Raw genomic sequence first — 18,989 nt, 5'->3', positions numbered from 1 at the left:
TGCAACGGCATTGGAGCAGCTCTGGCACGCTTGCGTTCGCCCGACCGCCCCTCCGTCACCGTCACCACCCACAAACTGCACTTCCTGTAACTCACTCTGCGATGGATCTGCGTAGCCTCTGCGAACGCGGTGGCTGGCTCACGCACTGCGATGCATATGCATGCGCAGAACGCAACAATCGGCCGATTGCGTGCGTATTAGTGACTGCGAAGCTGAATCGGGCCCTGAGTCCTCTATTAGCCAATCGGTGTATAGAGAGTAGGAGCCTCTACTACTAATACCGTGGTGTTTCAGTGTAACCGATGGATTTGAAGAAAAGGATTAAGTGCAAGTCCAAAATCCCTTTTTAATGGGTTTCCATGGAAGGAATGACTAAAATCCAAATAAATCCACCAAGCGCATTCTTTAGGTTGTGAGACTTCGAAATACCGTCGAACATTTTTGGTTAGTACACTGTATATTTTATAATTCTGTTTGTTTTCTATATTTCTGCTACAGTATGTTCTTAACACAACTAGTATGGTGCATTTTAGTTTTAATTTCAGATTTCAATTATTCCATTATTTTTTTTTTTTGTAGATCAAACAATTTCTAAAAGAACCCATAAAATGAAAGTACACTATTCAGTACTCTACTTGTCAGTAGACTATACCATCACTGGCTAGGTGAGGATCATCAAAGTTGTTTAGCCACAGCGCCAGTATAGTATTAATCATTCAATATACAGAGGGGCCCTAATGCATCTAGCCTCAATACGCCATGCAGTGCGACTTGCCTGGTGTGATTGGGCAGCCAGGTCTCGTGCTAATCTGCTAGCGCTGTTTTTTTTTTTTTTTTTTTTGCAGAAAATGCGTCTAAGTCACAATGTGATGCGACTTGGACGCACCAGCAGACTGTGCTGATTAATCTGATATGTGACACTAATATATCAGTGCGCGTCTGAGTCTGTATATGAAGCACAACGGAACTTGAATGAAAAAAGCTGCAGCCACTACATTTATAGCACTTCGTATACAGGCTCAGGGACTCAGTCACACACAGATATACAAGTGTCACATATGAAATTAATCAGCACAGTCTGCCGGTGTGTCCTATTCGCCCGGCGCTAGCAGGATCCCGCGGGACCTGGCGCGCCGAGAGGAGCTTTTTGGCCGCAGCAAAGATGTGTAAGGACACATTTGTAGATCTAGTTAAAAATTTGAACATAATGTTTAGTATTACACTACAGCCGTGCTGCTAGTCAAAGTGGGTGGTTCTGACACCCCCCAGTCCCTCAGTTATAAAGGGTCTCTGGCCCTGATTCAGAGCCGGACGCTCTGACAGAGCGCATGCTCTGAATCAGGGCCGTCCCTACTCCCTTTTGGAGCGGCCTCCTGGCCGCTCACATAGCTGTGGGTGACCACCCACAGCTATAGCGAGCGGCCAAAATGATGGTCGCGATGGTCAAGACCATCGTGACCATCGGGTTTGCCGCGAGACCCTGCGGTAGGGTCTCGCTTCCGCAAGCCCAGGAGTGCTTTTGGCTCTATCAGAGCCAAAAGCACTCCCACTGACATCACTAGTGATGTCAGTGGGGCCGGACTCAGACGGTAGGCGTTCCCATGGGAACGCCTCCGTCTGGGCAGCCACGCCCCCGGCACGCCCACCAAAGGGGGCGTGCTGTCAATCAACATCGACAGCACGCCCCCTTTGGTGCGAGACCCATAACGACAGCTTGGCCGTCGTTATTCGGGTCTCGTGCATGCGTATGACGGAGCCGTCTCCGTCATGCGCACTTGGGCACCATCGACCTGCTTGCGAGCACTCAGCGCTCGCGAGCGGGTCTGAATCAGGCCCTCTGTTCTTTGCATGTCCTTTCTAATGGTTAGCCAAGTCCCTCTGTTCTTGGTGGCCATGCCCCCATGGTGGCTGGCCATGCCCCTTAAGATTGGGCCCCAACCACTGCATACCCTGGAGGGCTCCTGATGCCCAGTCTGGCACTGTATGCTGCTTTACAGAGTCTTCCTGGGAAAACATCATTAACTTTTCTGTATTTGAGAATATTGGTTATCAGCTGTTGAGGAACAAATAATGAGCCAGAAAGTTGGGGGCATAATACAGAATTTCCAGATTATAAAGTGCCAGATCAGAACTTTTTAACAATTCTATACAATTTATAAATATAATGGTATATTTTAATTCGTGCTGTAATCAATGACCGTTTTAGTGAGATATTTGTATTTAGTATATACATGTTAAAGAATTCCAACAAAACATTTAAATAAAAATAAATATTTTGTCTGCCGATCAGTGCGTTAAAAATAAAAAGCAAAACTGTTTTACCTACCACTCATATCATATTTGTCACATCTGCCGGTCACTCTGATGGGCCATAACTTAATTCCCCTCTTCCTTCTCGTCCTGGAGAGTTAACTAGAGTTAACACTCTATTTCAGAGTGTTGCGTTATTTACTATGGACCCCCGACCCCTCTGGTTATTACTTCAGTGTTGCAGAGCTCACAGAGCTGTCTTCCTTACCTGTCCAATTAGGAAATTGAGGGCATTGAAGTTTGCGCCAATATTGAAGTAATTGTCTGGCGGAGCAAGGTGTATGAATGGTCCACATTAGTAGTGTTCAGATAAATATAGGTATAGAAAACTGGTTGAATAGAATGGAGTAATAGAGCACTGTACAAAAATCTGGGTAAACACTTGGTCGATTTTACGGCCAACTGACTGTCTTGCCGACCGAGCTGCCGTTTCAGGTAAGTATACACACTTACCGATCAGCCGCTCAACATGTCATTCTGCCCAGGGTTACCAACTCTGAAATGAAAAACAATGAGTGAAAAACAAACCCATAATAGCCGCCCAAAGAAAGACCAACTTGGGGGGCTTTTTGTCCTTCGCTCTCTACTTGCATAATTGCGTTTACTCCCCCCTATTCACTAACCTAAATATTTTAACTCCTCATACCAATCCTTGTTACCCATTCCCTTCACTACTCCCTCTGTAACTGCCTCATTCCCCTCACCACTCTTATTTGCCTATATTGTTTTTCTCCTCCCTCTACACCAGCCTCCATTTTTTTTTTACCTCCTCCCACTTTTCCTACCTCATTCCCTTTCCTGTCCTCCTTTACCTGAGTCTACATCTCCCCTCCTTCTTTACCTCCCTCATTCCTTTCACCTGCCTAATTCCATTATCCCCTCTTTCATAGCCTCAGTAGTTTTAACCCCCCCCCCCCATGTACCTGCCTAATTTCCTTCATCTATCTGACCTCTCCAACTTTACCCCATCTTTTGCCTATTGCCCTCTTTTCCCCAGACACAACCTTCGTCCCTCCCTTAGTCACTACCAGTGTAATAGCACACACAGACACACACTTGACTCCGACTACAGGGAGAAAACCCATTAGCCCACTTTCTAGATACCTGTGTGATGTAACAGACCTTGCGGCCCCACCCCCTTTGCCCGGCGAGTGGCAGCCATTTGCGCCCGGCACACACACACACAAAAAAAAGCACAAGCCCAAAAAACACAACCTGCGGCTGGGCAAAAAAACAAATGTAAATTAAGAAAACAGCAAGTGCAATTCCACGTGTTTATAAGTGGAATTGGCAACTATAGTCCTGACGTCACAGCTGGGCGGGCATTTGAGTTTGCCCGCCCAGCTGTGACGTAAGTCCCAGCAGCAAGTGTACGGGCGGTCTACTGTCCTGTACACATCCGTCGACGCGATCGCAATATAAGGGTACACATCCGTCGACGCGATCGCAATATAGCGCCCGTTTGATTGAACAGCTGATATATGACTCCGTATGTATCCAACTTAAGAGAAAGTGTGAATCCTCCACTCACGCTTTCTCTTAGTCCTAGGTGTTACCCAGTTCCAGAACTCTATATACAGCAGGGATCTGCAGTGATTATTGGGTAACAGCGGTTCTGTCCGTGCATTAACCTTCACCCAACTGCTACATACTGGAGACCAAGTGAGCAACAATTAGCAAGTGTGATAAAAGCCTCTAACACGTATTTCAGATATTGTAGATCACTGTTATTGTCTGACTAATGTTGACCTTATCTGTTTGTGTCTCCTCACAGGTGGTTGAAGCTGCCAATGGCACCTCCAACGACTGCAGTTCCAATATCACTGTGGTGCTGAACGAGAGCATGGATTCCAGACTGTACATCTTGTCCTTCCTACCGTTCCTCATCCTGCTGGTCTTCATCAGGAACCTGCGCTACCTGTCCATCTTCTCTCTGCTGGCCAATGTGGCCATGCTGGGGAGTGTAGTCATGATCTACCAGTATATTGGAAGGGTAAGTAACTCTCCAATAACTAAAATATATTCCCTGTGCTGTAAAGAAGACAAAACCTAATTCTTTTGAAGCTGGTACTAATATTCGTAAGTATACCTCTACAAATATCAGGAACCTGCCAGATCTGAAGATTTCAGAAGATGATTGCTGTATAAGAAGCATGTTTTTCTATGCAGACTTCACCACGGAATCTATGATCATGAGCAGTTACTACATGTTTGTCAACTGCATTTGGTTAAGGATGAGCATGAAATACATGATACAATGCACAAGTGTGTTCAGAACACGGTGTCATCTTCTACCTTTACTAGAAGTCTTTCTACCACCTTGTGTGGTACTGTTGCAGCTGGTCCCATTTCATGTGCACGGTATTGGATGGACATATGTCAGCTAGCCACATACAGTCGGAAAGTACATTTCATATATTGTAATTTGGTGCTCTTCTGGCGCACAGAGTTGGAGTGTAACCCAATAGAATCTGACTGAGGCTGTCACAGAGATATCAGACAGGAAGAGATTTGAATGTTGTTCGGTCAGAGTTGGCTTTTATTCAATAGTATATGAGATGCATCAGGAGAGCATACATGAGCATAACATGAAAGTGAATAAGTGCTTCCAAAGTTACTGAACAGCTTTTATAGACCAAGATTAGCTCTGATAGAAAAACAAATCAATTTATGGTAAAACACTTGCATTGTAAAACCACCACTTCACACATGTCACCCACTTAGGCAGTACTTAAACATCTAGGAATAAAAGAAAAATGTATATATAAATCTAGCCATGACTTTCAGACAGGACCGTTGGCACAGTTCCGCTGCGTGTATTACACTAGTCCCCAGTACTGTACAATAAAACCTAGAAATACATTGCTCTGTGCCATACACTCTTTTATTTATTCATTATTACCAGTTATTTATATAGCGCACACATATTCCGCAGCGCTTTACAGAGAATATTTGGCCACTCACATCAGTCCCTGCCCCAGTGGAGCTTACAATCTATATTCTCTATCACATGCACACACACATACACACTAGGGTTAATTTGTGTTGGGAGCCAATTAACCTACCAGTATATCTTTGGAGTGTGGGAGGAAACCGGAGTACCCGGAGGAAACTCACACAAACACAGGGAGAATGTACAAACTCCATACAGGTAGGGCCGTGGTGGGAATTGAACCCACGACCTCAGTGCTGTGAGGCAGTAACGCTAACCATTACACCGTCTGTGCTGCCCTCTTTGCACTAATATTACACCGGTCTAATAGACGGACACATATTACACCAAATCTTCCCCCCTGTTTACACCCTAATGCTGTCTTTTATCAACGAACCATACACGTCTGCTGCCAGTGATGACCGGCATCCACCTCTCCTGGATTGTCACTGCCCATATTTTAAGACCCTTTCACGGCAGATACACCACATGCCATGTAAGAGTCAGTAGTCCAGTTACATCGCCCCACTCTCCTCATGTTCATCTAATATGGCTGAACAGCTATGTGGCGGCCTAATTATTTGTGTGTATGTGTGTGTCTATGTATGTATTTATGTATGTATATATGTATGTATGTAGCTGCAAGATGTTTTTGTGGGTGCGTATATTCAAATACATTTCAACCTAAGTGTTTGCGTTTTGGTTATTTTTCTGCTAGTTACATTATTTCTTGTTACTGTATATCATGCTTTCCATTTAGATGACTGCCATGCCATTTCTATCTAAGAAGCTAAGAAACTGACTGAATGTAAATGAAATTAATAAATCCTTATCAGTACCACTCCCTCCCCTATAGGCTTAAAAATATTGGCTTTGTTTTAAACCATTAAATGTAATTTTCTCCATTTCCTTCACATTTAGTGAAAACCAGATAATGTTCTGTCAGTTTCTTTTCTTGTGTTAGCCTCAGGGAAGGCATTCTTGTTTTATAAGTCTCTTTGGTGTATTTATTGGATAACTTTCCCTTCTTCCAGGATATCCCAGATCCGTCTCATCTTTCTTATGCAGCCAGTTGGAAAACGTACCCTCTCTTCTTCGGAACGGCCATCTTTGCCTTTGAGGGCATCGGAGTGGTAAGATGCTGCTTTGGCTTGGTGACCTTTTTAAAGGGAAACTACTGAAGGAAATGCTAATTAACGACCATGGGGGAGATGTATCAAAATTTTAAAGAGGATAGGTGGAGATGTTACCCATAGCAACCAATAAACTTCTAGCTATGGTTTTATAGCATGTCCTTCATAAATGATAGCTTGAAGCTGATTGGTTGCTGTAGGTCCTCTTCAGAAAGTTTGATACATCTCCCCCATGTTGGAATTTGGGAGACCGAAGTTATTTGTTGGTAATAACTTGCACGCTTATCAGTGTATTATTAGTGATACGGTTCCAATAAATTCTGTAAGTAGTAAATAAGTGTGAAAACGTTTTAATCCGTTATTGTAATGTAGGAGCCAATGGTGGCATTTCAGTGCAGCTTTTCATCACCATTGAATTGTGTGTGTGTATTACTTACAGAAAGTTTGTGATAAAATGACTGTACCCTACACTACATGTGATAACAATGGTCCTGATTATGAATTGGTCACTTCTATGGCTACAGCATTGTTATTGCTTTCCCATGTAAATGTGACAAGTCGCACATCTGTGTCTGAAAGTGCAAACCTGTCCTGCCCACTGTTCTAGCAGACGTCGTAGTTCGTATTGGCACTTGCACCAGCCCCATGCTAGGTGCTGGAGATCAGTCAGAAACGGGCGTCCCTGTACGCACCACTCAGAATGGCAGTAAGATGTACATGCACTCCCATCACAAATAGCCGCTCTGTGGGTCTTCATACTCGCCGCCCGGAAATGCCTATTTCTCACCAGACTCCATTTGCACAAAATGCGGCACGCACCTATCTGCGACTTCAGACCCATTGCGCGCCACATGTGTACACCATGTTTTATGATTCAGGTGCTTAGAAACGGGAGATTCGCCTATTTTCACCAATGCATCCAACTTAGAATCAAGACAAGTGTGTCTAGGATTACCAATTCATTTAAGGGGATAATTAGCGTCAGGGGGTGTCAATCAACAGGGTAACACTCCGGTGTGAATAAACATTTACCTGCGTCTTCACTACCAAAAGCTGGCCTTGGTGAAGTTGCCGATACTCGCCAGGCTGCATAATGCTACAGAATAACTATGGACTTCACCAATTCACTGTGACGAAGAATGGGCTGGGATGCGGAATCATGCCGGACATGTCCTAAGGTCACAACAGGTGGCCGTTCATGTCTGTCTGCTAAAAACATATGGTTATAGCAAAAATCATTTTCACCTTTTGGAATGGCGTTGAAATCCAAACCTTAATCAAATAGAAATATTGTGGTAGAATCTGAAGTGAGGTGTACATAGAAAGATTGAATTTGACGGCAGATAAGAACCTCTTGGACCAGTCATACAAGAAAACCCATTAACATCTAGAAGTTGAAGCAGTTCTGTAAGGTGTAATTGTCCAAAATTCCTCTAAGACTATGGACTTCATTCAGAGTCGGTCGAAGCGGCCGCACGGTCGTACGCAGCCGATGTTCGCTGATCTGCGCATGCGTACAGTTCGCAATGCGCGTGCGCAAACTAGCGGCTACGATCAGAAATTTCTCTCTCCTTGAACACCGCCAGGTCGGTTGTTTGAGTGACAGATTGCGGCGTTTGTGGGTGGTAACATGGGAAGGTGCTTGAAAACGGGGGAGTGGAGATCCGAACGCAGGCGTGCCTCATTATGCGAACAGCGTTTTGAGGGAGTGCATAATTAACAAAGTAGTGTCATGGCACACGTGCCATGGGAGGTTTTACACTGACATGATCGTAGAGCTTAGGAGAGGGTCAGGTCAACCTTCAGCTATACGACCAGTTCCGATGGCATACGATGCTCGCGATTAATCCTTATGTAGCCGGAGATGACGTGTTATGCGTACGAGAAGTGGGCGTATTTTTAGCGATCCGATCGCATCCACCCCTTGGTCGGCCAGCTAACGATCCGACCTTAGGGACGCAACATGCGTGTGCATCATTTGCATATCCGGCCCCTTTTTCTATACGACCGTGCGGCCGCTTCGACCGACTCTGAATGAGGTCCTATGCGTGGGACTGGATGAAATTAATATCCCGTCGATCTGGGAATCCCGGCAGCTGGCATCCCGGTCGTAAGAAGACCATGGCAAGGTAAGTATCAGCCATCGGTGGGGGGGGTTGCACGGGGGGGGGACACCCCAGGGGGACTTAGTGTTAGGCTGCGGGAGGGGGGTTAGGTTCAGGCACCACCGGGGGGAGGTTAGGGTTAGGCACTATGGGGGAATGGTTAGATTTAGGCTCTAACTGGGAGGGTTGTGGTACGGGGTAGGTTAGTATTAGGGTACAAAAAAGGTGGGTTTGGGGTTAAATAGGACAGAGGATCCTCTGTCGGGATTCGAACCATCGGGATGCCGCTGTCAGTGTGACAGCCGGCATCTCCTCTGTCGGTATTTCATATAGATTCCGCATGGGACTAATCACCAATTACCGTAACTGATTAATGCTGGGAGTCAGACCACTTACTGAATCCTAATGCTTTAGATACTTTTACAGTGCTGTAATCAAAGGGGTTTTTTACTTTCTTTTTATATACAATTGTGATTTTATCTCCTCCCTATCCAATAATATTGCAGTGGTGGAGCTCTCTCCTTCAGGAAACCTGCCAATCCCTGCCTTAGGTAGAGTCCCTAAATTTACATATAGCCCAGCCACTCTCTGATCATCTTTGGTGCTTGGCCCTGTCTGTAGCAGGGGAGATCCATCACAGCAAGTCTAAGATGTACAGGGTGTTAGGAAAACATTGTATGTTAACCATGTTAAAATTGTAGAATCCAATGTTTTACTTTTTTTAGGAAAGGAATTCCTAAAATCCATGTAATCTTCAGTCATGACTCGTGTTCTTTCCTATGCCCATTCTTGTTTGACATTAGGCCTGTGGGTCAGCTGAGATCACAGTACATGTGATATTAAATTACCGCTGTTGGCTGGAATGAGAGGTTACACACATTTTCACAGAAGTCTCCTTGAGCTGATAATTGCACATTCATAGCTATGTAAGCTTGTATCTGATGAAGTCTCTTAGAGCCGTTGGCTACTGTATCCTGCCTCTGATGTGCATCTTCCCTACATCAGTTTATTTCTTCGATAAGAGCTGTTTAGTTACCTTGTTCTTGTCACTTCTGCATATTTCTTTAGCTCCTCTGTGTTTTAATTGCAAATCTTATGAAATATTTAATTGCGAAGGTTCTATTAAAATGTATTAATTTTGTTTTACTGAAACAGCCTAAGCATGTAGTTTAGGCTTAGCTGATGACTGCGCACTGAAGCGTGTATACGAAATTGAGGTGTAAATGAGGTAGTTATTTATTTTAATAATGGCCTAGCATTGTGTGTTAATGACATTAAAGGGGAATATGTTCAATTTGTTTTTATGGCGGAAATGTTTCAAAACTGTTAAAGAGTGGAATTAAATGCGGATTAAAGCCCCTTGATGATTTCCACAGGAGGTGGGAGATTCAGAGCTACTGGTTAGGAATAATTCCACCCCATACCTCTTTAGGTCTCCTATTCCCATTATGGGTTCATTGGGAGCCGCAATTGTGGTACAATAAGATGGAAGTTATGAGGGAAAAACATTGAAAAGGGGATTGAAGGAATCTACCCATACAGCTAATTCTGTGCAGATCTATTTCCCGCTGTCTGCATAATATAAACCAGAGTGTGATCTGATCATCTCTACTTGGCATCAAATGTACATTTCACAGTGGTTACATAGGGGGGAAAAGGATTATTTGCCATTCATACGGGAACAATTATCCATCGTAAAGTTGCCCATACAAGTGCTTGTCCTCATAGCACAAAACAGACAGCCTTTCCTCAGCTAGAATAAAATGCTGCGGCTATAATTAAACCTGTATAACGCATATTAACTTGCAGCTAAACCTTTAATTGACTGAATATCTCTGTTGGCTGAACTTCATAATAGAGGTAAAATAACCGGATTCTTATTTTCTATGCGCCTAACGCGATTAGTTACAGAAATACATTCCCTGATTGGCTGAACAATAAACCTGAAGGAAAGTGATAGCTGTATATATAAAAGACTATGATAACCCCTCTAAGGTAAGGGGTCCCTGTATGGGCATGGGAAAGGAACTGGAGAGTACTTGGTGTATTTTAGGATGTGACCTGTTATTATGAGAACACATTGTGGTTTTGAGCTAATATCTGCAATGTGTTGCAAACCTCTACACCTTTTGGACATTTCCTATACGGTGTATGAACTGTGTGCTGTGATTTTAAGCCTCATTTGTACTGATTTGAAGCTGCACCTCCTGTGGAACATTTGCCCCTGTTAGATGTAGGTAGAGTGTTACACATACATAGTTGGTCACATCTCACGTTTGTAGCCTGCACAGATAGCAAAATGCTATTGTTTTTATTTCCCCAGGTGCATTCTCGTTTGCACTCTGCATAAGTTCCTGTGTCTGTGCAGCCTTTCCTTGTACAGCAGTAAAGCTGGGTACACACAAAACGATTGTGTACCCAGCGATGAGACCCACAATCCCAGCGCAGACGGGCCAACGGATTGGGCGGTTTGTACACATTGGCCGATCTGGTGCCCAACTGCCGGATATGCCGGCCCCCGCCACATAGGGCTGCATGAGATTGTCAGCTGCATCGCCTGATCTTACTGCATGTACAAAAGATCAGGCAATGTGGCTGACTACACCACGAGTGCGCACTACACGATGTAGTGCATACACACTGCACAATATTGACGATTTGCTGCTCCGATGCATAAGAATTGGCCAAATCGTTAGCAATATCATGTAGGGGCCTTAAGATTTCATCTGATCCTTTGATCTGCACTGTACCAGCTATGTCCAGGCTACAAGACCATTGTTAATTAGTGATAACATCTGAGTATTGTTTTATCGAACAGAGAACAATTGCAGGTTACTGTGGCAGCATTTTTCAAACTAATTTAATAGATCATAACGGTATTCAATATATACATTTGATTGTGTCCCGTCAAATTAACCACTTTATTTTTCCCTCAAAATGACATAAATATATTATCAGTTGTCGTTTTTTTGTGCCATTTTTTCCTTAAAATGTGTATTATTCGCAAAGTGAATAGGATGCACAAGCAACTTCTGCTGATTAAAATGATATACGGCATGCCTATGTTATGTGTAACGCGACTATTAGCGCATAGAGGGTAGATGTATGTGGACACATCTGTAGCTGTAAGTATCTCTAGATTACAATAAAACTTGACATTGTCCTAAAACTAAAACTGCTAAATAAATGAAATGATTGGCATTGAATGGATAAGGTGTTGGTTGAAGCACAGACATCAGAGAGTTGGACTAAATGGTCTGCTGTCAGACCAGTACCAGGTTACCAGACCTTTGTACTTAGACCAGTGCTCTTCAAAATCTTTATTAGATATGTTACTAATGGTACTGAATGCATCGTCTGCCTTTTTCCAGATGACAGGGCAGAAATACCAAGAGGAGTGATGGTGAGCAAAGTGATTGATGACCTAGGTTCTGTATGGACAAGAGTGTGACAACCACAGTCTATACAAACTCCTTCCATTTCAGAAACTCAAAGGCTGATAACTGCATTAGTTGCGCTAAAATATCAACCACCGAGGATTAAGGAGTCATTATTTCAGGAGAACTAAAGCTGGGTACACACTGACTGATACATTGGTCGATCAATTGATCGGCCAATGTATCTGCTGCCCGTCAGACAGCATGTTCCTGCGATATGTTGGTGAACATTGGCATTCACCGACATATCGCATTGGCTGTGCTGCACAGCCGATGGACAGATATGTCTGCAGACATATCTGTCCATCGGCAGGTGTGTACGGGTGGTCGACAGACCGCCCATACACACAGAGCAGCAGCCGGGAGGAGGGGGGGGGGGGGCATGCCCACCAGGACACGCCCCCTGGATGCCGGGACCTGCGAGCAGACACAGATGATGGTTGTTCAGTGTGTACGAACAACCATCATCTGCAGATATATCTGTATATATAGTGTGTACCCACCATTACTATGGGCAAACAATGTAACAAAGCAATTGGTAAAGCTTGTTGGATGACTGTTTGAATAGAGAGAGGAATTAGTAGCAGAAAGAGAGTTATTAATGCCACTCCTATGGGTAATTTATACATGGAATACAAGGCCTGATTCAGACCCGGTTGCAAGCGCTGAGCGCTTGCAACCGGGTCGATGGTGGCCCAGAGCGCATGTGCACAACGGAGCCGGCTCCGTCGTGCGCATGCGCGAGACCCGGATAGCGACGGGCAATCCGTCGCTCCGGGTCTCGCACCAAAGAGGGCGTGCTGTCGATGTTGAGTGACCGCACGCCCCCTTTGGTGGCTGCCCAGACGGATGCGTTCCCATGAGAACGCCTACCATCTGGGGGCGGCCCCACTGACATCACAAGTGATGTCAGTGGGAGAGCTTTCGGCTCTGTTAGAGCCGAAAACTCTCTGGGGCTTGCGGCAACGAGACCCTACCACAAGGGACTCGTCGCAAGCCCGATGGTCTTGACCATCGCGACCATCATCCTGGCCGCTCGCATTAGCCGTGGGTGGTAACCCACAGCAATCCGAGCGGCCAGGAGACCGCTCCATAAAAAACCCCTTTCAAAGTGCCCTATCTGTACAGTACCTCTGATGCCTGTTGAAAGCTGTCAGAGGGGGCAGAGTGCTGCTGGATAGATTATGCGGGTGGGACAGTGGACGGCCTGGTCCCACACTCCCACGTGGTTCCACACTCCCACCAACCAGTGCCCGGTCAGCACTTAATGCGGTCAGCAGCAAGCCTGCTTCTATGTGGGGCTGTGACTAGGGGTGTGCAAGCGGTGCCACCGGACAGAGCCCTGTGGGCAGCACTGTCGCTGCGCCTCTGGATCTGGCTAGCAGGGTGCCTGCACCGCCACCCTGCAACCAGAATTGCTCCTGCAGTCCCGCCTGGAGTGTCCTTTGTGCGCAGACTGCAGTGTATACAGCCCCCCACAGCATCCTGAGGATGCCCCTGGCTGTGCTGTTTTTACTGGCGCTGGTGGTCCCGACCCTTCCGCATGATGTCATGCTCTCAGGGGGCGTGGCCAGCACAGGGCTCTAGTTAGCCATGTTACAGCAGTGCTTCTATGTCTTTATTTTTTTTTAAATACACCTTAAAGAATAATGGTTTTATAGCATGAGCTCTGTAAGCGTTAGCACAGCCACGTGTCTGCTTTATATTGGCACTCTGTTGTTCAGAAAATTGAGGTCAGTACATAACTAATCATTCCGAGTGAAGCAAGTAATCCTTATGAGCATGAGATAAGTCTTTCCAGCTAGTACACATGGCATATTCAGTACGGGCCTCAAGAGCTACCTGCAGGTCACCCTTTTGAACAATACATGTCTAAACGTATAAGGTAGTGATCTGTATTAAGCTAATTGCATGTTAATTACAATAATCCTAAAAGTGGAAGGTCAGTAATCCTAGAGCGTAGAATTGACAGCCCCTTAAGAGGCAACTGTAGGTTTAGCCATAACTTAATGGTAATGTTCTATATATTGTATAATGCGCTCCATACAGTAAATTGTATATAGAGCTTAGAAGTCAATAGGGAGCTCTGTGACTATAAACACTGATAAAGGTCACATAAATATAGGTTAGCTTTTAATAACTTACAATGGCGGAGCATTATTCTTTAGGGTCTATTTTTGAAAAAATAGTCATAGAAGCAGCGCTGTAACAAGGCATCTGTTGTCTGTCTGTTCGGGCTAATCTCGAGAACCACTGGACAGATTTCGATGCAGTCTTCACTATTCTATGGAGCATTTGCGGAGGAAGATTTAGGTGTAGGAAACATTAATGTACGACAAAAGGGAGCTGAGCAGTGACGATTTTGGTGAAGAAAGTCAATGAAAAAATGGACGTCCGAGCTCTTTCTTGGCTCACGCTGCCTAAACCGTTAAAGATCTATCACAACGATGGACTTTATTTTATAGCATGTAGAGACTGAAACTTATTATCCGGTTTCTCCAGAAATATTGATGTAAATTTTTTTATTTCATTTATGTGAATAATGATTCTTTAGTTTCAAACGAATCCATTTCCTGGTAAACGTCTGCTTTGGCAGGACAACTCCAGCCACGTTATTGTCTGTCCATGTGCTTTAGTTATTGTCATAAATTGTCTCATGGACACCTATACTTGGCCTATTTGCGCGTCACATCAAAACTAAATCTAAAACGACTAATGTCCTCTACAAGGCAATCTTCTAAGACCTCCGTTAAAAAAGACTATCGCCGTAAATTCAAAACTGCTTCCGTGCGAAGCCGGGGCTGGTCACTAGTTTCACATAAATTATATAATTAAAGTATTCATTTTGCCTAATTATGTAGAGAAGGCAGAAGGGTCCTGCTCTCATGAAGTGGACACAATAGGAAGGAGAGGACAGAGACTTCCAGGTAGTACACATGACATTTTCAGTACAGGCCCCAAGAGCTACTGGCAGGTCATCCTTTTGGACAGTACATGCCTAAATGTATAAATTAGTGATCTGTACCAAGCTAATTGCATGTTAATCACAGTAATCCTAAAATTGGAAGGTCCGTAACCTTGACAGCCCCTTAAGAGGTAACTAGGTTTTTCACTCATGCTGCGACTTTTGGGGCACTACCAGCGACATCGCAGCCCCCGATCCACACATGCGCAGTGTGACTTCTGCACATGCACAGATCAAAAAACATTTTAGATGTAAGTAATTATTGCCTTTTATGTACATCTCTGAATCGGGCCCATAGTGTGGGTAGGGATTTCAGAGGAATTGGGGCATTCTGGGAATAATCCTAAATTGTAGGAAGTGTTAATTAGGGCGAATATGAGGCAACCATAATTAGCAGAGTGAGAGAGTGTAATGGATATTGGAGGGCCTCTGTGGGAAGGGGAGGTTGGTGTATATATGGAGAAGTAGGTGGCGAACTATGAGCGAGTGCAATGTGAACCGCGATGGAGTGGAGTGTATAAGGGGTTTGTCAGCTGTCACATGCCACTGGGAGGTCACAGAGTAAAAGGGCAGTGAATTGGCCCTTGGATCTGCCATTGATGTCATCGCTGATCTTCGGTGTAGGTGGAATGAAGAGACACAAAGCCAGAATGGAATGGATCAAAGAGGGAGTGGGAGGAAGGAGGTGAGCTAGCTGTGTACCAGCCACTCTAGAAGCTTAGATGTATAATGGAGGAGAGAGATGGGGACTCTACTTCCTACACATGCTGCAGTTTAGATTATCAGATTATCATCTACTAATAAGATTGTTTTGAAAAGTGTTTTTTTTTTTTTTTTTTTACAATTGAGGGATTGAAGGGGTCACATTCATTTTATTGTCTGTATAATACCTCTCTGATATGATTTATTTCCATTGGCAGATCTTACCCCTGGAGAATAAGATGAAGATACCACATCAGTTCCCAATAGTATTGTATGTCGGTATGGCCATCGTCACAGCGCTCTACATCAGCATGGGTACACTTGGTTACTTGCGTTTTGGCTCTAGTATACACGGCAGCATAACCCTGAATCTTCCTAATTGTTGGTAAGTCCCAGTAATATATATTATTTATTAGGTGTGGTAAAGACAGTCTATAAATCCTGCGGATATTTGTGACCCCTATCTTTGCTGTGGTTCTATATATATACAGCCATGGCCAAAAGTTTTGAGAATGACACAAGTATTGGTTTTCACAAAGTTTGCTGCTTCAGTGTTTTTAGACCTTTTTGTCAGATGTTACTATGGTATACTGAAGTAAAATTACAAGCATTTCATAGGTGTCAAAGGCTTTTATTGACAATTATATTAAGTTTATGCAGAGAGTCAATATTTGCAGTGTTGACCCTTCTTTTTCAAGGCAATTCGCCTTGGCATGCTGTCAATCAACTTCTGGGCCACATACTGACTGATGGCCACCCATTCTTGCCTAATCCATGCTTGGAGTTTGTCAGAATTTTGTGGGCTTTTGTTTGTCCACCTGCCTTTTGAGGATTGACCACAAGTTCTCAATGGAATTAAGGTCTGGGGAGTTTCCTGGCTATGGACCCAAAATGTTGATGTTTTGTTCCTCGAGCCACTTAGCTATCACTTTTGCCTTATGGCAAGGTGCTCCATCATGCTGGAAAAGACATTGTTAGTCACCAAACTGTTCTTGGATGCTTGGGAGAAGTTGCTCTTGGAGGATGTTTTGGTACCATACTTTATTCATGGCTGTGTTCTTAGGCAACATTGTGAGCGAAACCTCTCCCTTGGCTGAGAAGCAACTCCACATGTGTGGTCTCAGGATGCTTTACTGTTGACATGACACAGGACTTATGGTAGCGCTCACCTTTCCTTCTCTGGACAAGCGTTTTTCCAGATGCTCCAAACAATCTGAAAGGGGATTCATCAGAGAAAACAACTTTTACCCCAGTCCTCAGCAATCCAATCCTTGTACCTTTTGCAGAATATCAGTCTGTCCCTGATGTTTTTCCTGGACAAAAGTGGCTTCTTTGCTGCCCTTCTTGACACCAGGCCATCCTCCAAAAGTCTTCGTCTCACTGTGCGTGAAGATGCACTCACACCTGCCTGCTGCCATTCATGAGCAAGTTCTGCACTGGTGGTGCCCCGATCCCGCAGCTGAATCAACTTTAGGAGACGGTCCTGGCGCTTGCTGGATGTTCTTGGGCGCCCTGAAGCCGCCTTCACAACTATTGAACCTCTCTCCTTGAAGTTCTTGATGATCCGATAAATGGTTGATTTAGGTGCAATCTTACTAGCAGCAATATCCTTGCCTGTGAAGCCCTTTCTGTGCAAAGCAATGATGACTGCACATGTTTCCTTGCAGGTAACTATGGTTAACAGAGGAAGAACAATGATTTCAAGCTCCACCCTCCTTTTTAAAGCTTCCAGTCTGTTATTCTAATTCAATCAACATGACAGAGTGATCTCCAGCCTTGTCATCGTCAACACTCACCTGTGTTAACGAGAGAATCATTGACTTGTCAGCTGGTCCTTTTTGTGCCAGGGCTGAAATGCAGTGGAAATGTCAGTGGAAATGTTGTTTTTGGGATTAAGGCCCTGATTCAGAGCCGCTCGTTCGTTCTGACCGATGTTCGCACATCTGCGCATGCGTACGGATTTTAATACGCATGTGCGAACCAGTCAGTGCGGCCGAAAATCGTTTGTTCGCTATATAGCGAATGCCTGCTATTTTGAGTGACAGAAGGAGGCGTATGTGGGTGGTAACGGGAAGGTGCTAGAAAACAGGGGGGTGGAATTCGAACTTAGGCGTGCTTAAAGGTCAAAACGGGCGTTTTAAGGGAGTGCATAATTAATACAGCAGCGTCATTGACCACGTCACTTGGTTTTTTTTTTTACTCAGAACTGCTCGCAAAATAGCGGTTGAAAAAACCAGCCACAAGAATAGCGAGCAGTTCATACGCTGTTCAATGTACTCGATTAATCTAATAAATAGCGGACATGACGTATGGTGCGAGCGGCAAGGGGGCGTATTTTTCAAAATTACAACCGCAAGTTTTGCTCGCTCGTTCAGACTTAGAGGCGTGAACAGACCGCAATTAGCGAACGGTTCATTTGAATGGCCACCCCTTGTTTTAGAACGAACGACCGCAAATAGCGAGCGGCTCTGAATGAGGGCCTAAATTCATTGTTATGGCAAAGAGGACTTTGAAATTAATTGCAATTCATCTGATCACTCTTCATGACATTCTGGAGAATATGCAAATTGCCATCATAAAAAATAAAGCAGCAGACTTTGTGAAAACCAATACTTATGTCATTCTCAAAACTTTTGGCCATGGCTGTACAGTGCTCTTTGTGCACAATTTTAATTAATATTGCTAAGTATGTATTCTGTCACTTTTATGATGAGTTGGCTGCTGGTAATAATATACTATACTGGTCATATTTAGTCTTCCATTTAAAAAAGCAACAGTGTACACCTTCATTATAAATCAGTGCTCAGTGACTAATGGTAAGTACACCTTCATTATAAGTCACTGAGCACTGATCTTTAATGAAGCTGTACATGCCATTTGTCACTGAGCACTGATTTATAATGAAGGTGTACATGCCATTTGTCACTGAGCACTGATTTATAATGAAGGTGTACATGCCATTCATCACTGAGCACTGATTTATAATGAAGGTGTACAAGCCACTCATCCCTGAGCACTGATTTATAATGAAGCTGTACATGCCACTCATCCCTGAGCACTGATTTATAATGAAGGTGTACTTGCCATTTGTCACTGAGCACTGATTTACCATTTATGAACATGTATGTAGGGGTGTGGTATGGCATGCCGATGGATCAAATCCCTGCAGACCATATACCGACAGTGAAAGACAGAGTTAAAATGCCGAACGGGGCTCGTAAGTACCCTAACCCTCTCCTCTCCCCATCCTAACCCTAAGACCCCCGGGGGTGGTGCCTAACCCTAAGACCCCCGGGGGTGGTGCCTAACCCTAAGACCCCCGGGGGTGGTGCCTAACCCCTAAGCCCCCCCTTTGGTGCCTAACCCCTAAGCCCCCCCTTTGGTGCCTAACCCCTAAGCCCCCCC

General features: G+C 44.5%; 1 protein-coding gene across 3 annotated transcripts in view; it reads left to right on the top strand.

The window, feature by feature from the left end:
• The window catches only part of LOC148506173 (proton-coupled amino acid transporter 1-like), a 66,517-nt gene that overhangs the window by 31,999 nt on the left and 15,529 nt on the right, over window positions 1–18,989 (top strand). For all 3 annotated transcript variants that reach the window (XM_088447164.1, XM_088447165.1, XM_088447163.1), the window contains 3 exons: window positions 4,085–4,303; window positions 6,277–6,375; window positions 15,803–15,969. In XM_088447164.1, the coding sequence (XP_088303290.1) occupies window positions 4,085–4,303; window positions 6,277–6,375; window positions 15,803–15,969 (485 nt within the window). The remainder of the gene's footprint in view (window positions 1–4,084; window positions 4,304–6,276; window positions 6,376–15,802; window positions 15,970–18,989) is intronic.

Source organism: Taudactylus pleione, unplaced genomic scaffold (genome assembly GCF_031769625.1).
Source record: "Taudactylus pleione unplaced genomic scaffold, aTauple2 ptg000422l, whole genome shotgun sequence".
Taxonomy (NCBI): domain Eukaryota; kingdom Metazoa; phylum Chordata; class Amphibia; order Anura; family Myobatrachidae; genus Taudactylus; species Taudactylus pleione.
This window is presented reverse-complemented; position numbering and strand designations above follow the sequence as displayed.